The sequence below is a fragment of the Anopheles gambiae genome, chromosome 2, assembly GCF_943734735.2.
Source record: "Anopheles gambiae chromosome 2, idAnoGambNW_F1_1, whole genome shotgun sequence".
In the NCBI taxonomy this organism is placed as follows: Eukaryota; Metazoa; Arthropoda; class Insecta; order Diptera; family Culicidae; genus Anopheles; species Anopheles gambiae.
The window spans coordinates 82,093,513-82,119,812 of NC_064601.1; the positions used below are offsets into that span (position 1 = coordinate 82,093,513).

The 26,300-nt window shown below is 43.0% G+C and overlaps 3 protein-coding genes across 6 annotated transcripts in view; 2 read left to right on the top strand and 1 right to left on the bottom strand.

Annotated features, from left to right (window-relative positions):
* LOC1274964 (potassium voltage-gated channel subfamily H member 8) overlaps positions 1 to 17,426 on the top strand; it is a 57,396-nt gene extending 39,970 nt beyond the window's left edge. For all 4 annotated transcript variants that reach the window (XM_061652543.1, XM_061652545.1, XM_061652544.1 and 1 more), the window contains 11 exons: positions 566 to 729; positions 2,139 to 2,343; positions 4,031 to 4,210; positions 7,516 to 7,634; positions 7,911 to 7,991; positions 10,722 to 10,817; positions 10,931 to 11,084; positions 11,202 to 11,317; positions 11,430 to 11,743; positions 12,673 to 12,886; positions 15,817 to 17,426. In XM_061652543.1, coding sequence (XP_061508527.1) covers positions 566 to 729; positions 2,139 to 2,343; positions 4,031 to 4,210; positions 7,516 to 7,634; positions 7,911 to 7,991; positions 10,722 to 10,817; positions 10,931 to 11,084; positions 11,202 to 11,317; positions 11,430 to 11,743; positions 12,673 to 12,886; positions 15,817 to 16,842 — 2,669 coding nt within the window. In that variant the 3' untranslated portion in view covers positions 16,843 to 17,426. The remainder of the gene's footprint in view (positions 1 to 565; positions 730 to 2,138; positions 2,344 to 4,030; positions 4,211 to 7,515; positions 7,635 to 7,910; positions 7,992 to 10,721; positions 10,818 to 10,930; positions 11,085 to 11,201; positions 11,318 to 11,429; positions 11,744 to 12,672; positions 12,887 to 15,816) is intronic.
* On the bottom strand, positions 17,342 to 19,304 carry LOC1274965 (myeloid differentiation primary response protein MyD88). The gene is made up of 2 exons (XM_314167.5): positions 18,572 to 19,304; positions 17,342 to 18,498 (listed from the first exon to the last, which is right to left on the bottom strand). The coding sequence occupies exons 1-2, from the start codon at positions 18,936 to 18,938 to the stop codon at positions 17,477 to 17,479; spliced, it is 1,389 nt and encodes a 462-aa protein (XP_314167.5). The 5' UTR covers positions 18,939 to 19,304; the 3' UTR covers positions 17,342 to 17,476.
* A 3,666-nt stretch (positions 19,305 to 22,970) lies between these two features.
* LOC1274967 (SET and MYND domain-containing protein 4) lies at positions 22,971 to 25,382 on the top strand. Its single transcript, XM_001688492.2, has 3 exons — positions 22,971 to 23,126; positions 23,224 to 24,763; positions 24,830 to 25,382. The coding sequence occupies exons 2-3, from the start codon at positions 23,232 to 23,234 to the stop codon at positions 25,212 to 25,214; spliced, it is 1,917 nt and encodes a 638-aa protein (XP_001688544.2). The 5' UTR covers positions 22,971 to 23,126; positions 23,224 to 23,231; the 3' UTR covers positions 25,215 to 25,382.
* Positions 25,383 to 26,300: the final 918 nt, after the last annotated feature.

The window sequence follows — 26,300 nt, forward strand, 5'->3', positions numbered from 1 at the left end:
AAATATTAATCTCTCCCCCCCCCCTTCTCGTTCGCCCTCCCGTCTTCTCCCCTTTCCCCATCCATCGCTTCCGTGCGCTGCCACTGTGCGCTGCCACTTTGTAGCCAATGAAGAAAATGAGCAAAGCCGTAACCCAGAAACGGTAATGGCAAACAGTAAACTTTATCTCCCGACCCTTTTTCTTGCCGGGCGCTCTCCCGTGGCGCCCAAGCCCCGGCATCCCCAGGTGCGGTGTTTTTGCTTATTGAGGATATATAACTAATTGCATCATTTAACTGAATCATTGCTCCGTCGGGGGTTTTTTGGCCATCATTTTGGCTACCGTGCGCCGTGATCGCTCCCGGAGCCCGGCAAGTATATACGCTCTTTTGCCGGGAAACATATCGCTTTCCCCCGTTTTGCCTCCCACCAGTGGCAGACCAATATTAACTTTCACCTTTCCCCCTTTACATCACCCACACTTGCACCCACCCGGTTAACTCCTGGTTAACTGCATCTTGTCATTGCCGTCCTTTTCACTGACACCTTCTCCAACTTCTTCCTTGGCGCTTTGGTTTTTGGACAGATATTTTAGTAAACTTCCGCACGACGTACGTCTCGCGCAAGGGTGAGGTTGTATCGGATTCCAAAAGCATCGCCCTGAACTATCTGCGAAGCTGGTTCGTCGTAGATCTGTTAGCCGCCCTGCCCTTCGATCACCTGTACGCAAGCAATGTCATTAGTGGTGAGGTAAGTTAATTTTGCACGGTAAACGCTTTTGGGACCGATTCATCGGCAACCACAACGGGAAGGGGAGGGGGTTTTTCGGGGTTGCATGGAGCATTCGGAGAGGAGGGTAGCATTTACCAGACCAGAGCCATCGCCGCTCTATCGCATCAACCGTGGACAGGCGAAACATGCTGCACTGATGTACGCTCAGTTTAATGCTGAGGGAAGCAAATTTAGACCATCAAAACAAGCCATTAAATAAGACCTAGCGAACTTTTCTTTGGCGGTAAATGTGTGAGTGACGTCCGAATCATTCGTTAGCAGAATAAGCGGCTTAGCTCTCGGGTTTCGCTGTGATGAGTTTAAGTTTACAGACGCTCTTTTTATAGCTTATGAGCTTTTTCGTAGTACGTTGTATATACTTTCAAATAAGTTTCCCTTTATAACTTTCATTTCATACCAACAAGCAACTAGTGGATCTTAAAATTTCAAAACCTACCATTAATAGGGCAAAGTAACGCAAAAGGTTTGTGTGCTAAAGAAAGTAAGGATTCATGACTTATGACACGAATTAAGCAAACTACATTAAAGTTTTCTCAGAGCCGGATGTAGTTTTTCGAGCTATAAATGATACTTGAAAGGATCAAAATTGTTTGTAAGAACTATTAGCTTTCGAGTTTTGTTCTCAAGTTAATAATGAAATAATTGAAGTTTGTTTTAACGTTAAAACAAACCCCATAACACCATCTTTAAACAAAGTAATATAAAAAGGATTGAAAAGGTTTGTATAAAAATGATTTGATCGTCATAGGAAAAAAAATAAGGACACCACACCACATTTCAACTAAAGCTTTGCATAAAGGTCATTTCAAATACTCAGTGTGTTGCAATATAGGGCATCCAAAATTTAAAAAAGAAAAGTGTACAATCAAACGGTAGTTAATCAAGCCCCCTATAGCTTTGAGTAGTGTTCAGCATTGTTTAAATGATCCTATAATTGAAATAATTGTAATATCAGCAACTATCTGCATAATAATAAATTCAGTGTAGAGCTATCAAAATTTAAAATCATTTATCTCAAAACTCCTATAAATTATTGAGGGATTATTGAGACAATAATTTAATCCAAAATTTTGACATTAAATATGCACTGTATTTTTCAATCATTGACACAATCCAACCGTCCATGATCACAATCCCCTTGCTTCCGATAATGATTACGACTTTTTACCAATATTTTCTTTATCGCGTGTTTTCTCTACTATGAGCACAATTGTGAGAACCTTGGTCGAATCTATTGTCAATCTAGGTTATATTTCTGTACATGTAGGCGAATCCTAGTACCAAGCAATGGTCAATTTTTATCTCACCTGTTTTCCCCCCATTTCTTCTTCCCCTTATTCTTCTTCTTCTTCTTCTTCCCTGCACAGGAATCTCACATACACTTAGTCAAATTAACACGTTTATTGCGGCTGGCACGATTGCTTCAAAAGATGGATAGATACTCGCAGTACACGGCTATGATTTTAACCCTGTTGATGCTATGCTTCTCTTTAGTTGCACATTGGCTGGCTTGCGTATGGTTTGTGATTGCAGAGAAAGAAAGACTCATGAACGACGCGGACTGGGACATTGGTAAGTGTGTTAGGTGCACCCGCGGCACGTTCACCCGTGCACCATCATCGAACGAAGCGTAGTAACAGTGGTTTGGCGACTGGGGTTTCATTTACATTCACACACACACACACACACACACACACACAGAGGCGCGCCCAGAGCTAGCCAAGAAGCCATTAGTAGTAGTTTTATATGTTTTCCAATGCGATATATGCAAGTGCATCAGCGGTATACAAGTGCATTTTCATCCGCACAGTACGCTGGAGCGTAGCGAAGCCTTGAGTTTTGCGTTTGTAGTGACGATAATTAGGCCAAATGAGTAGATGCATCTCCTCAGAGTGAGCGCAGATAGAGTGATTAAAAATGAATTCGAAATGGAGCTCGCTTTACCAAACAATCGCTTTATCTTTGAGCTGACAGTTGATTCTCACTTTGGTACAAAACAAGTTATGCATATTTAGAATTGCAAATTGAACTTTTAGCATAAACATTCCTGTGTGCGTTGTTAAGCTTGTATCGTACGTAAAGTAGTTTGTTTTACTTTCGCATTTTGTTCTTCACGAGCTCAACATACACTTTATGGTTGTTCTACTGCACTTAGAATAGATCAAAGGCATTCATTTCCAATAGAAACCAGTTTAAACATACTATAATATGTCCTCGTGTAAAACAAGCTGCCATTCAACGGCAGACTGTAGCTTTCCATCGTACACGTAAGAGCTTCGGGATCTTAGTAAATGAGTTTTTGCAATATTATTTCAAGTGCATGGGTACATTTGAAATCCTCTTCAAACTTTCCTGCTTTCCGTTACTTTTCCGCCATCAGCTATTCTTCACAACTCCTTTTACTTTCACACCGATTTCACTTTCGATCGATTTAGCAAACTGGCATAGCAGTAGCTGTATTGTATCGCGCCACAAGCCATCTTTGCCGAGTTTTGGGCAACTAGATACCGGTGCGGGGGTGCGTTTGTGTTTGCCCGCCCGCCGTAGGGAAAGTGTTGAGAAAACCGCAAAAAGGCACCTGAAGCAACAAACAAAGTGCGCGTACGCAAAAGCACACTTAATAAGATAAGCAAAGATTGCTTCCACCCGACGGATGGGTTAGAGAGAGAGAAAGAGCAGTTCTGGTAGAATATAGGCAGCCCTGATTGAAGCCTGAGTTGTAAGGTAAGCGGAACGGGCGGAAAACTGAGCCGCCGGAACAGGGAAAACTCAAGAGAGCTGCTTTTTTCCTCTTCTTTCCCACTCCCGGTTTCGTAACGTGTTCGACAAAAACCTCACCTTGCAGCATTGTCTCGTCCGAGAGGGACGATTGCGGCAGATTAGTGCGGAACCACACGGGAAAGAGACTCTCAATGTTAAGCGTTTTGCGCTAGGGTACGATCTCCGTGGAAAGTTTGGTGTGTAGTGTTTGAAAAGTTTCCCGCCCCGCCAGATTGCCCTGTTTTCCTGCCCATATTCCCGACCGGTGGATGGCCGCAGGTGCAAAAGGCAGCAGCCCGGGCGTCCCTGGCTCACTGGGCCGACAGTTCATCAACCACAAATTCGTTATGGAATGGTTTCAAGTTTTATCCCATCTTCTTCCTATCGCTCTCCCCATTTCAAACTCTACTTTCGTGGCACCCGTCACGATCTCTCTGTTTTTCTCTCCCTTTCTCTTTGTCTCTTTCTTTCTCTCTCTCTCTCTGTCTCTTGTCGGCAGGCTGGATCCACACACTGGCGGAGCGTCTTAAAATTCCCGTATCTAACGTGACACACGGCGAGGCATACATAACGGCATTATATTTCACCTTCACCAGCCTTACCTCCGTGGGCTTCGGCAACGTTTCGGCGACTACACTGAGTGAGAAAATTTTTAGCATCATCATGATGCTGATTGGAGGTAAGTGAATACGAGCGGGGTAAGGGGAACGGCTTCAGGGGAGTTGATGTACCTTTTATATGTGTGAGTGTGTGTGTGTGTGTGTGTGTGTGGTGATACAGTTGAGTTGAGTGATCATGATGCGACCGGTGAAGCTTCGTTGTGGTGTTGATTGGATCGTCCTGTTTGCACCTTGCTCGAAGGGTAAAATTCCCGGGTGGAAGGGGGGAGTGGGGGTGGGAGAAAGCCGGGGGTTCGTTGCTTGATTCGTGCGAAGCCCCGCGAGGGACAGCAACCGAACAGAGGGCTGGAAAAATGGACGGCTTTTCCTGCGTCAGTTGTTTTCGATTACACACCAACGCTATCGTTGCGGGGCAGTGGCAACAAACCGTAATAGACAGGACGGGTGCATGATTGTTGGCTAGTTTTGGGGAATGAAATACGAACATAGTTCTAGGCAGCCGTACAGCCGTTGCTAATTGAAATCTAGACACTGAGTTCTGTGTGAACCATTCAACTACGGGTGTGCTGTGGAATTTATTCGCCAGTAAGATAACAAAATACGGTCTGTACTTTGTATGAAAACGATGCATTGTGGCGAGGATTGCTATTTTTTTACATATTTGCAAAAATATAACATAATTAACGATGATTTCAGCTAGTGAATTATTGTACGAGTCTAGGATAACGAGAAGAAAGAAAAGGCAATGAACTTCTAATATAATTTTATTAGAACCTATCTCATATCTTCATAGTGAAGTATGTTTCAAGAGCGTGTAGATAGTACAAGAACCACTCAAAGAACCACTAGCTAAATTTTTACAAGAAAGGAATAAATTCGTCTAATGAGAAAAAAACGATGGAGATTTGATTTCTTACTTAATACGCTACGCAATGTAAAATGCACATGAATCCTAAGGACGCTGTCAGGCATTGTTACCGCAATAGCAGGATACTGGGATATTACAACAGATTTCTTGACGTTGGACATTTTAACCTTACCTTCTTCCACAAAATGGTCCTGAAGCTATCGCAATTGAAGAAATTGATAGAATATCTTTACTGGTAGTGGAAGAGATATCAAGCTGATAGTAGTTTAGGAACTAATGTCCGATTTGAAGCAATGTCCTGGAACTGTGAAACCTGCACCTGTTCCTCGTCATGGTTCTTGAAACGGTACTTATGATTATAGTTTGCAAACTGAATTTAAAAAAAAAAATTTACCTTGATGTATAAGTATCGGTCCGGGAGTTCGTTTTGTTCTCTAGACACCATACTACTCGAACCGATGCTTCTTTGAACTGACACTAAATCTGTACTAGTTTGGACATTATGTCCGTCTTTCCAAATGATAGAGAATTAATTTTGAACAGATCACGAAAATATTGCGACTAAGGAAAAACAATATGCCTAAATAGGACTAAACAATAAGCCCGTCATGGATTCAAGACCCGAATAGAACCATGTCATACGTTAGATCCCCTATTCGTAAGACTGACTATCCTGCTATGGGTAACAAATAAATCACTGAAAGCCAATCTCACTAGTGGTATAGGAAGACCTAGACGAACAATCCTGGAAAGATATCCCAGTTCAGGAACTTGCATTTGAAAATTGCTTCAGAACCTAATTCCGGGTCTATACCGCGCGTTGAACAGTTTTCGTACACGTCATGTCAAAACCAGTAATAGTCTCTGTATTTTTCCTGAAGGTTTCAGATTTGTTTAATTTTTAATTCTAGATGTATGTTTAATTCTAACACAAAGTTCTTTTGGTTGTAGAGGCCCTGATGGCAAATAAAAAACGTAGGGTTTTCATGTCAGGATTGTACAGATATATTTGTGAAAGTTATGTATACAGATACTTGGGTATTTTCATCGTAGCTTATTTCATCAGAGTATATATATATGTGTATTACCTTCTAAATAAGTTATGTATTAGCACAGATCACACATACAAAAGAAAATAGCTAATACTCATCGCAGTGATTGTGAGAAAAGGGTTTGTTTTTGTTGAAAATCATATCATTCCAGTTTCCTGCTGGGCTAGATAAGAAATAAAAGGGTTAATTTCAAATGTAAAAAAACACCCAGCTTTCCATTCTACCATTTTCCCATTTCAAACAAAGACGAACCTTTCTCATGAACAGCTTATTTTTCTCGTTTGAGCGACCATAAAAAAACAGCACCTAAAAAGGCAAACCAAGTCCCGAACCGTCTGCATTCCGGAATGTGACGTTTTGGTGGTTGTGAGGCAATAGAATCTTACCACTGCTCATCATAACAATAGGTGCAAATGACAGAGCGTCTTCGAAACATCCACACAGCATAATGTGTGTTGAATTGGGCCCACACTGAAATGGAGAAGAAAATGAGTAAATAATATACCAAGAAAGTGGGTAGAAATGAGCAGCAAACGCCGAGGGTGGACGTACTTCCCTTCCCAGTGTTAGTGGGTTTTGCGGTTGTTCATGCTTCCCCAAACACTGAATCTGGCGTGGGGCTGTAATTTGTTTTTCTTTCCGCCGAGCGGCCAACGACTCATCTCATCCACCAGTATGGGCAGAGAAAAGTCAATAATGACGACGTCGCCCGACGACACTTTTCTAAAACGTGACCCACCGCACTCCATCCTTCCAACGGCGGACACGACGGCCAAGGCGGAGAAGATTCGATGTTTGCCCAGGCGACGAATCCGTCGCACAAAGGGCATCCACAAAAAGGTGACGAATGGGGGGATCGAGTGAAACGAAAAACCAAATCAAATCTCCTACTCGAAAACCGCACGATTGAATTCGCGATATCGACTGTCCTAATGAGGTTTTGCGGGCGGCAGTGGGCTGGCAAAGTTCAAAATTATTCCCCTTGTCCCCGTGTGCCCGACCCAGACCAGGAGGCTCTCTGTCACGACGCGGCAGAGAGTTTGTTAGATTTTCCCGCCACAATCTTCACGGCACGGGTTCGGCAGGGGCGAAGCGGTTCGTCAAAGCCGTGGTGTCTATTTCAACCCTGGTGGGGCGCGATCGAGACGGCGTTCGGACGTAGTTGTTATAAACAAGCACCACCACCAACCTGCCACCCTTTTCTACTCCCCCTCCGAAGCCATTTCGCTGTTTACTAGCCAGCAAACAAGCACGATTGGGACGATCTACTCGCTCGTTCCTTAACCTGTCCCGCCCTTTATCACTGTCAGCTGGATTCACCCACAAGGAGAAATATATATATTTTACACTCCCTGTAGTCTCGTTTCCTACCAGCAGCTTACCTCTGGATTTTCCTTTCAATTTCTTTCACCAAACAACGCACGCACCGTTTGCGACCGCCCAGCCCTTATGCACGCCGTAGTGTTCGGAAACGTGACAGCCATAATTCAGCGGATGTATTCACGCCGCTCCCTGTACCAGAGCAAGTGGCGTGACTTGAAGGATTTCATCGCTCTGCATCAGGTGAGTTGCAGCACTTCGCAGGGCTTTTCAACGGTGGCGAATAAGCGGCCCGCCGGGACCGATTGTGACATAATTTTCGCTCACGGTGCAACGTGATTTGACATCGTGGATTTGTTGGTTACATCGCAAGCACCCTTGACTTTCTAAGGCTGTGCCGGAAGGGATGTAATTTATTTTTTTGCTCCATTTTTCTCTTCTCGCGCTTGTTGTTTCTCATGTTTCATTCGACTGCATGGAACCCGCGCGCACTCGCACTTTCCGTTTCGTCCTAACCAGATGCCGAAGGAGCTGAAACAGCGGATGCAGGATTACTTTCAAACAATGTGGTCACTTAATCATGGAATTGATGTGTACGAGGTAAGTAAGCGTAAGAAGTTGATGGTGGTAGCGTATGTGAGCGTCTTGGTAATGAGGGAAACCCCGTCACCGTCATACAAATTACTTCCGTCGAAAACCAGCTCGTTGTTGCACTGAGTCCGACCTCTCTCACTCTGCTCAAGCTTTATGCTGCTTAATGCGCCACCAGCGGAACGAGCAAACGGCTGTCGGAACGGGCAACTTTTAATGGAACGCATAACGTTGGGGTTTTCGTTTGTCACGGCATGAACACAATGAAACAAAAATAAACATTGGCTACTGGCGGTGAGAATTGTGACTTTCCTGCTCCCGCGTGTGATGCAGTTTGCCTCCACCCTCCCGTTTTTGTGCTCGGTCCCATTGCAACAAACTATTGCACCGAAGTGCTGTGCAAATTTGATGGCAGTTTTGTGGTTCTTTCAATCAGTGCAGTGCAAGTATAAAGTTTAGTGCCCGAAATGGAAAGCATTTCCCAGTCCTTCTGTACCTTATGCTTTATTCATTGTTGCACTGTTTTTTCAAACCTGTTTTTGTCGTTTCGATTATGTACAAAAGATGACATTGTGTTTGAAGAATTTTGATGAACTGTGACAGCTACTGACACCGAATGAGATGACTTGCTTTTTTACCTTTCATCAAGCTTCAGCTTCAAAACCTTTCATCAAGTATGGTGGAAAAGCATAACTTCTTAGAAATATCATACCGAGATGGTATGGGTACATTTTGTAAAACTGTTGTGAAAAAACGCTTTGACTCTCAAGGGATTTAAAGTAGTTTTAATAAATATCTTACAGGATTTCGTCAATCAATTTTTTAATGCAACACATGTTGAATTCAATTTCCGTTTTGTGCGTTTTTGGAGCCAGCTGTTTTTTTATAAAATCAGATATAACGTATTTTTCCAATCAGTTTTATGGATATGAATAACTGCAACATTTATAAACATTTTTTTTTAACAGTGGTGAAACTATTTTTGTAATCAAGAAATAAAATAAAAGGTAGTTAAAAGCCCACTTTATCGTATGCAACAAAATGGCTAACAAAACTATCTCCCTTAACTAGATAGGAAAACTGCTCTAGTCTCGACAGTCCTTTTTGGTACATTTTATCAAAAGGGGGGGCTTAAGTTGATTTTATGTTGATTTTTTTGTTAAATTCCTGAGTGAATTCAAATACAAACAAATATCTTTTTTAATACTTTTCAAATAAACAACAATACAACAATCGATCAACAATACAACAATCGATCAACAACAACAACAATAACATATTAAGAAATGTTACAACACCCAAATTCAAGATTATATACGAGAACGTGGTATATTGAGGACGTAACTGTTTTGACATTAATTCGGTATTAATTTTTATATGGGTTTACGTCTCCTGAATGAGTATTTACGGCGACCGATAACGCTTTTACGACGTGAGTTTGCCATATTTTGGTTCGGAGTGGTTGGCAAATTACAGTATCGAAATAAATCTCAATATTCATGTTGGGAAAAATATGTCTTTTCAAAACAATTTAGTAAAAAATCACCATTCTCAACTCTTCAATTAATCAGATTACGTTAGATGACAAAGTTGCTATTCAATATCTTGCTGTAGCCTCAATGAAATCGAAAAAAACGCGTAATACGATGCATAAAAGTAAATACTGTAAGCATTTATTATCAATCAATTTGAGTTTATTTATAATCATGTTTATTCATAGAGTATTTTATTAAGATTGCTATTTCTTCGTCATGTCAGGAGAAACTTTTTTGTCAAAAACGACTGTATATCTTTATCACACTTGCGAGATGGCCTAAACATATTGTTGCATGTACTCTTCTTCTAACATAATCAAAGTGACGTCCATTGAAAATCCATTATATTAGATACTTGTGACAAAAGAATACAAATTCACCATCAACGCCAGTTGCATACAACGCATTAACATTATCTAACGCCGACAAGCATTAACATTATCTTACATTACGCATTCAATTTCACACGATTATACAAAATTATGTTATCAAACTATAGAAAATATGCATCAAAACAATGGATCAGTCCAACTTAAACAAAATTTGAGTAATCGTCAATGTATAATCAACAACAACATGAACTTCATCGAGCTGCTGTACATCAAGTGTGAATGGCATTGTAATTTGCTCCCAAAGCGGTGGGTCAATCATTCAGAGCATTTTATTAACACAATGTTATTCATTGCGTACTGTTGAATGGTAACGATATGGAATGAATTTCCACTTAAACGCTTTCCATTACCCATCCAATCCTTCAAATATGCGAGCGGCTTGGTTTTTTTTAATCCTGAATCCACAGAAACCATTATTCAAACCATCATGTCACTTTTTATACTCCCTCCAACGTGTACGTAACCACTTGCGCCCTGTTGTGGTACAGTTTATTCGTGGTTATAGAAGTATGTGAAAGTACATGTGGATTTAGTGGTTGATTCGGTTGAATAAACATCAGCCGTTAATGTCAAACAAACAAAAAAGTTTAAGTTGCACTCGGTTACATTGAACTGGCGATAAAAGTGAACAGCGCTAGAGAGCTACTAACCCTAAATTTCAAAGAATGAAACAAATCCCTAGAAATTCATGATCCTGATCCTGGAAATTCTTTCGGTACCGTGCTTTCCACCAAATATGTGGACTAATAAAGCTATTACCTTGCTCGCTAGTTTTATTCGTTGACACGTGTTGCCTTCAATTCTGTTTATAGATTTTAAAAGAATTTCCCGAGGAGCTACGGGGCGACATATCAATGCATCTGCACCGTGAAATACTGCAGCTTCCAATCTTTGAGTCCGCATCACAGGTAAGACACACGGCATTGTTTGTTGTCCATGTGGTTCTCTTTTTTTGCAATCAAGTTTTAAGTCTTTGCGTGATTGAATCCTGCTCTTCCTTCGCGCTAATTGATTCTTCCAGGGTTGCCTGAAGCTGCTATCACTACATATCAAGGCGAACTTTTGCGCACCGGGCGAGTATCTGATCCACAAAGGCGATGCGTTAAGCTACATCTATTACATATGCAACGGCTCGATGGAGGTCATGCAAAACAACATGGTCGTCGCCATCCTAGGTAAGTGTGCGGGTACAGCCGTAGTTTCTACACCATTGCTAATTAGCACCGGTGTCCACTCGGGTTGGGGGTCTTCTCACTCACTCCCCCCGAATCCTACCATCACTTCGCAACCAGGCAAGGGAGATCTCGTTGGCTGTGATATAAGCATACATTTGCTGCACGGGAATCAGGGCAACTCGGGCAACACCGGCTCGCAGGACACCATCGTTAAGAGCAGCGGCGATGTAAAGGTATATATATCTGCCTATCTTGCCGAGCGTGCATCCCGTCGGGATTGCGCCGGCATTTAGCCGAGCCACATCGGATGGCGGTTCATCCATTTCCCTGAACCCATCATTACAGGCACTCACCTATTGTGATTTGAAAAGCATCCACATGAGCGGACTGGTGGAAGTGTTGCGCCTGTACCCGGAGTACCAGCAGGAGTTTGCCAACGACATCCAGCACGACCTGACGTACAACCTGCGCGAAGGGTACGAGGCCGAGGAGGAGACGGAAAACAACGGACCGTGTCTGGCGCTGCCCTCCATCAGCGAGGACGACGAGAACCAGTCCGACGCGGAGACTAGCTCGGCCTCGCCCATGAACACCGCGCTGCAAAAGTCGCCGGCCCACAACGTCGGCAGTAGCCCACGGCACGCCAAGCTGGTGCATAGGTGAGTATACGGGGTTTTGGGGGCGCAAAACAAATAGCGCGCACGAATATCAACAGGCGCGCTGGAAAGTTTCGTGAAGTAAAGCCGAAAACGGCACGGAACCAGCATCGAAGAGATAAAGTTTGTTTGTTTGCTGGTGGAGGTAGCAGGCAAGGGCCGAGGGACGGCGTCTTTCGTTTTTACGATGGCACGGAGGGAGTTTGAAATGTTCTTTAGTGGTAAAAGTACTTCAAGCGCTGAAATTAAACATAAAAGTCAAAAGAGCAGCGAAGATACGAAGATGTTTTTCTTGCATTTGAAAAAAAAACCGAACAATGTTTATCAAACCTTTACGATAGAACTGGATGTTTCATGTTATTGATTTATGTTGAATCGTCGCGTAATATGCGCTACACAAAAAAATCTAATATTTTTTCTATTTACAAAATTTTATAACTCGTTTTGTGCTATCCCCGGTTCAAATAAAATATTTTTGAATTTTTAAGATTATCCAATGTTGGCCACTTATTGATTGCTTATTGATTGCTCTATGTGGTCTATGATAGCCTATTACATATGTGTTCGTTCACAGGAGCTCCTTAAAAACTCTACTGTTGTAGCAAGTCCTTACTGTAACGACAGTTGATTAGATGTAGCTAAAATCGAATGTGATGCTTAGAAGAGTTCAAATTTACGTATTAATTAGAGGGTAAATGAGGTAATACTAATCCAAATATTGACAAAAAAAAACCTATTTTAGTTTAGCTATAATGCTACCAGGCCCAAGGGCATCCCATAATTTGTTCCATGTTTCGTTCGTTTCATGATTCATTCGAGTTCGTTTCCGTTGGCATAGAAATGCAAGAATATTATTAATTTATTTCTCCCCATTTTTCGTACCGCTTCTCCCACTCCACCCATCTCTTCCTTCTCACAAAATCCACCCATAGCCGCAATCGGTCGTTAGTGGCGCTCAGGGAGCGAGTCGAGCGGCAACGGTCGGTGCAGACGGCCAGCCAGCCGCCTACCGTCGAACAGGCCAACTCTTTCGAAGGACTGAACCTGGAGGTGGCAAAAGAGAAGGAGAAGGGACGCATGTCCGTGGAGCGGTTGGACAATCAGGTTACCACACTGCACAACGACGTGGCTGCGCTTAGCGTAGAGGTAAGGAAAACACCAGGGCGGGCTAACGGGAGAGCGGGAAAAGTTCTAATTAACTTGGCGTTTGCACTTGGCTCGCCGTTGGATTATAGTATTTTGTCGATTAGATGTTGAACAGCACACAACAAGTGGTTTTCGAGATTTTTGACCGAGGCTACAAACCGACAGCATAATGGAATATCATTAATAATTCATCTTAACACTGCGCGAAGCGGGCGGTGCGGTTTATTGTTACATATTTTACGGGCGCGAAGTTTAAAACTGTTGAGTGTTGTTGCGTGTGTGAAGAGCAAGCAGCACTGAACAAATCGATTAAAACTTGTACAGTTTGATTCCCATGATTGCAAACTTTCACATGGTGAAAATCAATTATTTAACATCAACGCTCACCTTAAAGTTTAACTACATTTTTATTTCATTTTAAAAGGTAGATTTGTTTAAAAAAAAAAGCCGGCATTCAAACCCTGATTACAGTAAACAGCTGTCTCTCCAAACCTAGTCACAACTACATTGTGTATCACTTATTGAACATGATTGTTAAAGCTAGCTTATTTGCATGTTTTGAAATGACACTGCAATCACTTAGCATGGGTGATAGTTTTTTTTTCAATCGATGGCTTCTCATTCCTTACACTTTTCATTTACATTGGAATGTCAGATTTATCGGGTTTGAAGAACATTATCGACAATCAATCCAAAGCTGTCACCCATCAGAGCGTTGAAATGTTCTGCAAAGGATTTTCTGCTGTTCATTTACCTTCATTCAAATCAATGATGCAGTAGATTTCAAATACTGAACGAAATATTTAAATAATAAATGATACATTAGAAATCTATTCTGATTTGTATTTGAGAAAAAAAAATGATTTGTTTAAAGCTTTTTACAACACAAATCGTGCAATTTTTTCATACTTTAATAAAAAAAAAAATTGAAAAAGCTTTGAAAAAGGTTAACAAATTATATGCCATCAATATTTGTGAGCCGCGGCTAACGTATTTACAAAGCTAAGTGGTCCGTAATCCTATACAAGTTGGAAAGCACTGATTGACATGAACATTAATGCTTCAAATAATGAGTTGTATGGGCTGGTAAAGGGTTGATGCATTCAATTGTTTGATGTATGTTTCTTTTATAGACCTTTTTTACAATCATGGCTATGTAAGTCCTACTGAATTTCCTACCCTGATTCAAACACTAATTCCTACGCTAATTCCTACGCTATTTAAAACGCTAATTCTTACGCTGCAACGCTTTCCTACGCTGCATAATTTCTACCGGGTATGATTTGTCGACTGGAACTGGAATTTTATCGGTTCCCAGTATCGTTTAAAATCCGAATCCGGAACAGTTCCAGGTACAGTTCATAAAAATAGTACAAATCTCGAGCTATTTCTGGATCATAATGAGTTCACGATCGGTTCCAGGACCGGTATGGGTTCATGGTAAGTTCCAGGGGCGGTACGAGTCCATGATAGGTTCCAAGACCAGAATGGGTTCATGATCGGTTCTAGAACCGGTATGGGTTCATGATTGGTTCCAGAACCTGTATGAATTTAAGATAGATTCCAAGGCCGGTAGGAGTTTATGATAGGTTCTAGGACCGGTATAGGTTCATAATATATTCCAGGGCCGGTATGGGTTTATGACAGGTTCGTGGACCGGTTTGGGTTCATCATAGATTCCAGGTCCTGTATGTTTTCGTTATGGGTTCTATGGCCGGTATGGGTTCTTAATCGGTTCCAGGACCGGTAGGAGTTTATGATAAGTTCTAGGACCGGTATAGGTTCATGGCAGGTTTCAGCACCGGTATGGATTAATTATATATTCCAGAGCCGGTATGGGTTCATGACAGTTTCGTGGATCGGTTTGGGTTCAGTATCAGTTCCAGGTCCAGTATGGGTTCTAGGACCTTTATGCGTTCATGATCGGTTCCAGGACCATTATGGGTTCATGATTGGTTCGAGAACCAGTATGGATTTAAGATAGATTCCAAGGCCAGTATGGTTTCATGATAGGTCCCAGGGCCGGTAGGAGTTTATGATAGGTTCTAGGACCGGTATAGGTTCACTGGTTTCAGGACCGATATGGATTAATGATAGGTTCCAGGACCGGTATGGGTTCATAATATATTCCAGGGTCGATATGGGTTCATGACAGGTTCATGGACCGGTATGGGTTCATAACAGTTCTGGGTTCATGATCGATTCCAGGACTGGTATGGGTTCATGATAGGTTCCAGGGCTGGTATGAGTACATAATAGGTTCCAAGACCGGTATGGATGCATGATCAGTTCTTTTACCGGTGTAATTAGTATTGGTTCCTGGTCCAGTATGGACTTAATATCGGTTCCAGGACTGGTATAGGGTCAGTATTATATTCAGAACCGTTATTTCATTGTATGTAGTTCTTGAACCAGAAAACGTAATGTATTGATGTCAGGATCAGTATGGGTTTAGCTTTGATTTTAGGTCTCTTTAGCGGTCGTCATCAGTACCTCATTTGAATTGGGTTTCGAGGCCATTAATTTCGGCGTACTCTTAAGATTAAAGGAAATCTTTTAAATTTAGTTGCGCAGCCCTGTAATCTGCCCATATTAACTTGTATAATGCAAAAATCATTATTAAAAGGGCACACGCCGATGAAATTAGAAGAGTGGTAAAAATAAATTTAAATTAAATATAATTACGGGCATTTTATCCTTGTCCAACCTGACTTTACAAAACAACAACATTATATTGATGATCTGTTTCATATTTGTAAATGATGGTTTAAATCTTGATAGTCAAAACAAACTAAAACAATGCAAATTATGTGATATATTTTACTTGCATTTACACATTATCAATAATCAATTCACCAGTGATGAGAACACACATTAGCCCCAATTTACTTTCGTTTTATTGACCTTATTTTTAATTTGCTTCACTACAGGTACGCAATGCTATACACGCGCTGCAGGAGATGACGTACAACACGATGAATTCCCAGCTGGATCTGGGCCATTTTCAGCCTGCTCGGTCAATACCGAACCTACAGAACGGTGCGGTAGGCATACTGCGCGACAGCGATCACGTGCTAATGGCGCGCAGCAGCTCCCATCCGCCGGAGATGTGGTGCCGGGAGATGAACGTCTTTGCCGAGGGCGGCATAGCCAGCCCCAACGGTACGGAGGTCCTGTCCGAGGCGATGTACCGGCGCAAGTCGATCCTGTCCCAGAAGTACTCGGAGGAAATGTCCAGCTCGACGCAAACCGAAAACATGATCGACTTCGACACGCTGGAAAAGGTTGTCCTCGCCCATCCGCACCTGGTGCTTAAGATCCTGGGCGTGGAGGCCGTGTTCGGCAAGGAGAGCGATCACCTCGCCAAATCGTATCCGCTGAACACCATCTCCGAGGTGGCCAGCTCGGGGGAAACGATCTCGTCGCGGGTACAGGACACGGTCCCGACCTACAAACTTCCCCCATTTCTCACCAACACCAACATCATTAGCAACCCGCCCGCCACACACCACCATCAGTGTGAGCTGAACGGCCAGCTGTACGATCACCGAGCGCTGATCGATGCGTACCATCAGGAGGGCGACTTCTATTCCGCGCCCTCGAGCGCCTGCGCCAAGGAGGACAACTGTGACAACATATCGAACGCAACAACAACAACACCACCACCACCACCTCCGCCACCGCCCCCACCACCACTACCATCGCTATTATCAGCTCCCTCTAATCCGCACGACGTACCTTTGCTCGGGACTGAGGGCGGCCGCGCCCCAGTGCCCGACACGGACTGCATCCTGGTAGACGAGAACGTGAACGTACTGAAGCAATCTGCTATGAATCATATCTTCCGAAAACAGGACCGCGTACCACCGAATTATCGCTTTTCCGCCGGCGATGCCGACCACCTGGAGAAGGGGCTGAGGAATCTACCCTCGTCCCGCTCGCTCGGTGGCAGTTGAAATGCTTCCGCTGGCGGAGCAGTAGCGAGTACATGAATGTCTGTAGTGATGAAACTGTTCTTTCTTTTTACATCGCTATTGTGTTGAATCCATTAAAAAAAAAAAAACAAACAAACAAACTAGTGAGAAATTAATAAAAACTGATTTTAACACCGGCAAACAACAGTGGCAGCGGTTGGTGTCGGTGAGTGGTTGTAGTATTGAGAAAATAAATGCGTGATTAGCTTGGGCCAATCAAGATGAGTCGATTCAGTGAAAAAATAATAATAAAAAAAAAGAAAAAGAGATGATTTCGTAGACACTCGATTGTTTTGTTGTCTCGAGAGCTCTTCAAACGTGTATATCTCACCCAACAATACACCCGCCGGCATTATCATTCCATCAGCATCAATCACGAGCGACTGGCACACATTGGACCCGCGTGTGCCGGTGGGCGCGCTTCCGCGCACTACTATCTTAATCGGTTTTGATTTCTTTGGCAACACAAGATAAGCAGTAGTTCGCTCGAATCAGTACTCTTGTACGGAGTTTATTGTGTAAAAGCAATGTGTATATGTGAAAATAAAATACAGAACATACCCGTACGATACGGTGTCACAGACGATGCCATCGTAAAAAGGCACTGCTGGCATATTTACACAGCGCTAGCTAGCTTGCGGCTGCCCGGCTTATACCACTTTTTTTTCGACTTCACTGGCTTGGTCACTGGCGGAAGATCTAGCGGATATTCGGACGGAGCAGACGAAGCACTTGCAGCGGGGGGCTGCTTTTTATCGCGCCTGATCAGTGCCAACGGCGAAGAGCCCACCTTCTTCGGGCTGGGTAACGGGGTAGCCATTTCGTTTAGGTTTAGCTGCGAGGTGCTCCCGTTCAGTTTGTCCTTTTTGTGGCCAAAGTTTGAGAAAATGTCCCAAAAGGAGTGTGATTTTTTAAGGCTTCCGGTGCGACTGTCCTGCTCTGGCGCGCTAGGAAGCTTCACGACCAACGGGGGCTGCTCAACTCCCACCTTCGGTAGCGGCTGCGGTGGGCCAATCAATTCCACCGGTTTGCTGTGGACCGGTGGCTTCTGCGGTGCTGGCAACTCGCGCCCGCTCACCTCCAAGCCCACCTTCCGGGGCGTATCGCGTATCGATTCGGCCAGCTTGTCCCAAAAGTTGTACAGATTTTGCGACCGCTGGTAGTCCAGCCGGCAGGTGTAGCGCAGGTGGGGCGGAAGCTCGCACCGATCGTACACGCACGGTATCACCTTGCGCGCCTTTTGCTCTATCTGCAGCGCCTGGGCAAAGGTGACGGTGAAGTCGTTCAGCGGGCTGGCCAGGAAGGCTTTGGAAATGATCACCACCACGCGCCGGCAGCGTTCCGATATGAGGCGGGAAATGACTTCGTGCTCAAAATTGCTTCCACCCAGTATGTCACGATCGCGCAGGCATAGCTGCAGCCCGCGCGCCTCCAGCTTGTCCACCATTTTCGAGGCAAATTCTATGTCTGCGTCGGCGAACAGGATGAACGCATCGTACTGCTGCTTGTGGTCTGACGTATCGTCCCGCGTGATAATGTCGCTATCCGCGCTGACCTTCGATTCGGTCGCTTCCGTTTCGCGCCCCCGCTGTGCAGCACGCTTTTGCTCCCGCAGTAGAAACTGTTCTGCATCACGCTCTGAAAGTATTCGAGCCGGAATCAGTTGGAAGTTGGCTCGATACGAGTTGTGATCCGCCATGCGGCAACTTACCAAACATTTTGGAAGTGTCGTCCAGTATATCCCAACGGTCGATACAACCGAGCACGCATTGCAGTTCGGCCAGGTTCGGTTCGCGCTTACACTGATGGGTTTCGCTTTGCCAGAGGTCCAGCAGGCAGCGGGTCGGATTCGGATTGGTAGACACCAGCGGTAGGAAGCTTTTGGGAATGCCAATGACATCGAACACACCGCGCCAGTCACGAAAGTAGCCATCCTCGGACGTGAATATTCGTTTGTGATTCAGCAACTCGGCTACCAACTCCCGTGTCCGTGAGCTTAAAGCTTCCAGGGGAACCACCGCCAAATCGATCCGATTCTTCACGCTGACCTCCGTCGGTTTTACGGGATTATCCAACATGATGCTCTCGGGCACGGCACTATTGAATCACACTAGGGGTGACTTTGCGTCAATTATTGCACTAACGGGTAGGTGGTATTTGCTAATCTACGCATAAACTTATCAGAATATCTTCTTATCACAAAAATGTTGCGAAAGGTAAACAAGCACGATCATTGTTATTGTTGCTGTTGTGCTGATGGAAGCAGCATGGCGGGAGCACTGTTGGTCATTTTAGCAGACATTTACTTGCCACAGTGTTTATTTATTTATTTATTTAAGTTAAAAAATTAAGTTGAATATAAAAATTAAAACCATATGGCCAAAACTAATAAGTCCAAAAAGCTATAAAAATATTACTACAAAGTCAAAAAATAAATAAATTCATTTCCAACAATCAGACAAATAATAAATAATTCAGACGGCGCTCTGGTACCAATCAAGCACGACATCGAACATGAGAGCGTTTCTACATACACCGAGAATGCAGCTGAGAAAATAACTGACAGCATGCTTTGACAGCGACTGACAGCATTTTCGGTGAGAGAATTCTCCTCGGCATGCAAAGAACGATGGAACTGAGAAAAAATTGAATTGGCAGTTTATAGCGATCGATCAATTATTGTTTGCATTTTTGCCGTCTAATAATCGTAGAAATATTATTAAAAAGTAAAAGAAACTTTTTTGATTTCATTTTAGCGATTAAAATGGATTTTTTGAACATCATTTTAAAAGTCTCATCTCGGCGCTTTTCAGAGCTTCTACACACACCAGTGTGAGAAACCGGTTGTCAATTCTCTCACAGCCATCTCTCAGCTGCATTCTCGGTGTATGTAGAAACGCTCTGAAACATGTATGGGATTTAACATTTTCAATGTACGATTGGTGCTAGAGCGACGGGTAACCCGTAATAGTATACAGTCTTTCCCCGAGTTACGCGAATAATGCGTTCCGGAGACATTCGCGTAACTCGGATTTTCGCGTAAGTCGAATATCACATGTTAAGGCCGGGCTACATTGATCGTACTCGCACGCGTAATTTTGATTTTCACTAGCGCATCTGGCGGCGGCTGGTGGAAGCTTTTTTTGGTCGTCGGGGGAAGGGTAGTGCCGGATCTCAAATTTAAGTAGTTTTATAACCGTTTTTCGATGCGAAAACGGCTGGAATACTTGCACAACATCTTTATCTATCAATTGCATAGCTTTTTCAGACCAGTTTAAGCAAAAAACATGGAAAATTAACATATTTTCTGAAGCGGCTCCAAATTGTTTGGAAAAATGCTTCGGTCAGCCGCCGCCAGGTGCGCTAGTGAAAATCAAAATTACAGCAAAGAGTACGATCAATGTAGCCCGGCCTTTACAGCAAAAATATACTTAATTTATCATAATTTTTGATTGAATTTAGTTCATTTATGTAATTTAATACTTATTTGATGCAATTGGTGTAGAAAATTTGGTTATTTATCGGTAATTATTTTTCATTTGACAATTGATGGAGAAAATTGTACTGATTTGACATCTAAACTGTCAAAAATAAAAATTCGCGTAACTCGAATTCGCGTAACTCGAGTGTCGCGTAACTCGGGGAAAGACTGTAAACGCTAAAATTGCAAAAAAAAAATCTAAAAATCTATTTCAATCAAAATTCGGTTTTCCTGTGCTCGCCAACGCTCCTAATCGGTGCGATTTTCCTTCGCTGGCGATTGTTTTTGTAAGTCGTTATGACGGTTTTGACGGTTCGAGCGAAGGTTTTTGAAGGTTCAAGATGGCCGCCAATAAGGCCCGTGTCTGTGAACGATTTCATAACGATTATGAAAAATTAAGTTGAGATTGTTCCTACAAAACACCACACATTTAGTTTGACAGATAATATCGGATGCGGCGTCCGATGAAATCAAGGTGTTATAAATGACATAAATACATTATCCTTGGATGAAATCAAAATTTTTTTATTCCGTCGTACGACGAAATCGCACGTCCGACGTTATCTGTCAAATCTCATATAAAATTTTGGCAGGCCTTCCGATAAAATCGCATCCGATGGAGCACAGAACGGGCCTAAGCTCGCGCTGGTGTGCGATTGTGTTGAAGGCCGGTATTGAATTTTTAACGGTGCTTTTATCAATGTATTTATTGCATGCCAGTTCTGATGAGGCCATTTGCGTTCTATGCCAATTGATGGTCACGAAGCTATATCAAACAAGCGTAGGTGAAACTCAAATAAGGAAAAAAAAATCGCACTTCATACAACTTTATTGCCCCAGCGCTCTCGCAGTTGAGCAGCTCGTGAGGACAAGCAGTTCCCTACCCCCGAATTTCCGTTAAATGCCTTCTAATCGCCTTGTAATCGCCGGCGCATTGAATTTCGCGATTAGATCATTTACTAAATTTGGCCCTTTGCCTCAAAAGTTTGCCGACCGCTGACCTATAGTATTAGCAGATATAATTATAGCACCGACAAACCGACGTGACACTGGCGTTACGAAAGTGTGCCACACGAAAGTACCCAAGCGCCACAGATTAAGCTTAAACGACTGGAAAATTTAATATCCATAGAAAAAAAAAATGAAAGCTCCAAAGTTTCATTGGTTTGATCAATAGATGGCGTATTACAACTCATCATTATATTGCTATCCTTTTCTTGTAATGTGTTTCGGCAAGTTTCATCTTATCATGACCGATATAGCCTTCTAACTTTCTGAGCAAAAATCTATATGAATGGTCGTGTGGTCAGATACGTGGGTATCAACACCAACGACTATTACTCAAATCTCACTTGCTTCAGTGCTGGTGGTTTCCGTTGGAGTTTAGTATTTAAACAATAGTATCGCCGTTCTAGTTCTAGCGATGCATAACTTCAATGCGAAACCATACAACAGTACAGAGGAAATGAGAAAGCTCTCCTCCAAGCGATGAAGCTCAACTGGTTGGGGTATCCCACCAACAGAGAGCGCCACCAGCTTTTTTGCTAATTTTATAATGCATGAGTCGTTTGCCGTCTGCTAAACGAAGTCTTTCTATATTCCGTTTAGGTAGAGAACTTGAGTCATTTAGAAGCCGTTTAGTGGTCGTTTAGTGGATTTGTGGCACTTGGGTACTGTCATTTACCAGTGAGGCGATCACTTCTGTCAAAGTTAGCTCTGTTCACTGCTGCTTCGATGTAAACAACTTTCCCAAATACAAATTGCGAAGGAAGTGTGAGGCAATATTTTGTGAGAATTACTGGACAAAACACCCAGGAAAATCATTTTATAAGTTTCCAAATCAATGCAAAAGATGTGAGAAGTAAATAAAACAATACGCATTGGAATTTGCGAAGAAAAAAAGGGATTTAGCAGTTTCTTCGCTGTGTCAGTGTAGTAATCGAATCATTATAGAGATGGCGCTAGTGTTTAACGTATTTTCATTTGAAATAAGGAGACAACTTTTGAAGCTCATTTTGTTCGAAGTGTCACGTCGGTTTGTCGGTGATTATAGTACCTCGCAAACAGTAGTGCAAACAGCAGTCAACATACATTATATTTAGTTAAAAATATGCTAATTTCAACATCACAATGTCCTATTCCCGTTCGACATAGAGCGACGACTTCTCGCGCTACAAAAAGTAGCTCAATTTTGCAAACAGTCAATTTTGCTACTCGTCTCGCGTGACATTTCTGCTTCATCCGAAATAATCGAAGTATCGAGTTTGTTTACGAGCCAGGTTAATGTCAAACGCAAAAAATAGATTTGAACACATTTTAACTTTTTTTTGTGTTTTCAAACATAAAAACAAGTTGGTTGACTGAGTCAAATGAGCTACTTTGATCTACGCGGAATGAAATTTGAGCTATTTTTTGTCGCGCGCGACGTTGTCGCTCTATGTCTATTTGAACGGTTTTGGTAAATTTGCAAATCATGAAAAATTATTCAGGCGGAAGCGATGAAATTAACAAATAGCCTACTACCAGACAATTTCGAGAAAAAAAAACTATTCAAAAGCCCTCGCAATGTTTAGCGGGTCGCAATTGATCTAAAACCAGCGCGAAATTGTCTTGCGATACAAATTTCGCTCTACGTCTAATTGCACGGTACGTTTATTTACGCCGTACGTTTATTTGCGCGGTCTTTGTTCGGTCTCACAATAACCGGCTTCACGTTGATAGAAAATAAAGCAACGTCGATGTAAAGGGGGCTCTACCTGGAACATTCATCTCCATTTTGTGTTTCGTAGGTTTTATCATCTATCGTAGTGCACACTATATGTTGTTCATGTTTTAATTTCAATTTCAAACTTTGTTAACACGCAAAAACAAACCAAACACAGACGTGAGCATGGCTGAATCGCTGCAGGAAAAAGAGTGCAATGTGGTCAAGCTTTTCCATGAACTCTGGGAGGAATTGCTAAAACAGCGTATCAACGAGCTTGTCCACAACCAGCGCGACAAGGATATGGTAGCAGAGATTATTAAGCGCGAAATCGAAGACTTTCTGCGCACGTTCCCGTTTCGCGACCGGTTTAATCTTCATCCCGACGCCAAGGACAATGCGAAAGCGCTTGCCGCCCGCAACTGTGGCAATGAGCGGTTCGCCCCGTCGATCGGTGAGTACATGGAGTCGCTCCAACACTACAACGAGAGTATCGCGTACTCGGAGCAAGGTTCGGAAACCAGAGCGCTTGCGTACGGCAATCGTTCGGCGGTCTGTCTGAAGTTTGGCCTGTACGAAGAGTGTTTGGAAAACATACGCCTAGCAAGGGCATCAAACTACCCGATGCAATTGGCGGACAAACTGAACAAGCGCGAACAGTATGTGAAGCGATGTATCGAGGAAGATGCTGAAGAATTTTCCGACAGAGTAATGCATACGCCTGGACAGTATCGGCCACGTAATTCAGGATATCCGGCATCAAAGTTGAGCTACGAGGCACACGCAAACGTCCCTCAATTGGTGAAATGTGTGGAGTTGCGCCAGAACAGCGAATTCGGTCGACATCTAGTGACCACGCAGCATCTAAAGGCGGGAGACGTCCTGCTGATTGAGAAACCCTATGCTAGCATGCTGAATGACAAGGAACGGTACAAGCGTTGCGCTTTCTGCCACAATGAGGACACGTTTACGCTCATTCCCTGCGAAGGATGCACTTTAACGATGTACTGCTCAGACGAATGTATGGACAAAGCGTACAGACAGTACCATCGGTACGAGTGTGGCGTGCTTCGTGACTGTTGGCGCATTGCTGGTCGCTTGGTGGGAGGCATCGTGGGACTGCGTATGGTTGCCACGGCGATCGCTTCCTTCGAACAGGATCTCGAGGGTTGGGTCAATCATTTGAACGCGCTCGACGAAACGAAGGTGAACGCTTTTACGGTGGACTGGAACAAGGTGACGGACAGCGACATCTACGACACGGTGCACGTGCTCGCCACGAACCAGAAGAGACGGAGTCGCGAAGATCTGGCTGTGCTCATGTTTTTCACTTCAATCGTGCACCGACTATTGCTGGAACGCACCGATCTCGGACCGTTTTGCGAACCGAGCCCGACAAGAAGCAAGCTCCTGTTCGATCTGCTGCTACGCCACTGGCAAACTTCCTTGATCAATAAGAAGCAGGTGTATCACGTGCAACGTTCGGAAGGCCAAGACGAGGAAGACGAGTATTATGAGTATAACTATGCTGGGTACGATAGCGACGATGAGGAGGAATATTCCGACGAAATGCATGCTATTGCTGTTTACCCTTTGTTTAGCATGGTGAATCATAGCTGCATACCAAACGTGGCCCCGATCCATCTTCTCGATGGTAGGTGTGCTTTTGTAGCTACCCGACCGATCGCTGCCGGCGAACAGCTGTTCGACGTCTATGCGTAAGTTTTCTCAAAGAGTTAACATTTTTCTCGTAATAAAATATTTTTTTTTATAAATCCTTTCAGATTTGCTTCAATGGACTTTGATCGTTCGTTCCGTATATTTTGCCTGAGAAAGTCCTACTATTTCAAGTGTCGCTGCGCAGTATGTGAATCTTTTTCGTACGTGGATGTCCGTAATATGACCCCACAGGAAACAAATTTTCTCCGACTGCTACGTATGGTGAATGTCCCGGAGCATCAATTACCGATGCTGGTAGAGCACATGAACGAAGTGGGAAGGCGCTATCCTAAGCATCAGTACACGGCCGCGGAAGTGGTACTGGTGCGTATCTTGCGCATGATGCACAGCTACTCGCTGGAGGATGATATGCTCAACACGTTTGGGAGCATTGGTCTTCCGGGTTTGGCAGCCTCTTTGAGTCGAAGTCGAGGTGGGAATTTCAGATAGGTGATAATGTCGTGAAATTTGCATTCCTTAATTGTGTTCACCCTCAAAGGGAAGAACCAATCTCCTGAACTTAAATGCCATCTTGTTTTACTTAGAACTACCATGCTCTGTCTACTGCTTGAAAAAATACTTTTTTGAATTTTAAAATAAAACAGAAATAAAATACTAGTTTTGAGTTTTACATCTACGGCAAGATTCCTGTTTGAAAATTCCGCATCAAATAGCTTTTCCGAAAGTATAAAACAGCTTCTAGAAGACCTAGTAATTTTCCTTGACTATTATTTGGCGAATCTTCACTGCTAAGGCCCTACCACCACCATGCAAATAAAAGTAGAGCAACATTTCGTTGTAAGAGAAGTAGCTCAGTTTTGCACATAGAATCAAATTGGAAGAAAATATTAATAGTATTTTAACAAAAGTTTTTTAACGCAATAGTGTGTATCATATTTCTCCACCCATTCTATGAATGTCAAGTCTGTACAATTTGAAGCAATACGATTGAGCAATACATAATTAAAATAAATAAATAAAGAAAATAAATAAAATAAATTATCTGGAAATAAATAAATAAACGTGCCAAACTATTTTCAGTTGAACTTGGTTTGCATCGATTGCCATTTTGAATACTCAGTGTATTTGCGTCCGTGGGTTTTAAGTTTGTGATTGCGCGTTATAAATGCACCAATAATTATATGAATAAGGATTTTGCGCCGAAGATAGTTTTGTAAAAAGATTTTGCTACCAAGATTTTTGAGACCAAAAATAATGCGAACTAGGATTTCACGATCAAGGTTTTAGTACATGTTAATTAAAACTTACAGCCGGTCTCGTAGTACAGTCGTCAACTCGTACGACTTAACAACATGCCCGTCATGGGTTCGATCCCCAAATAGACCGTGCCGCCATACGTAGGATTGACTATCCTGCTATGGGGGGAAATCAATTAGTCACTGAAAGCCAAATCCCACTAGTGGTACAGGCAGGCCTTGACCGACAACGGTTGTTGAGCCAAAGAAGAAGAAGAAGAATTAAAACTTACACTAGATTTTGTTCAGTAAAAAGGTGTTTGGTTGTGTGTTTTTCTAC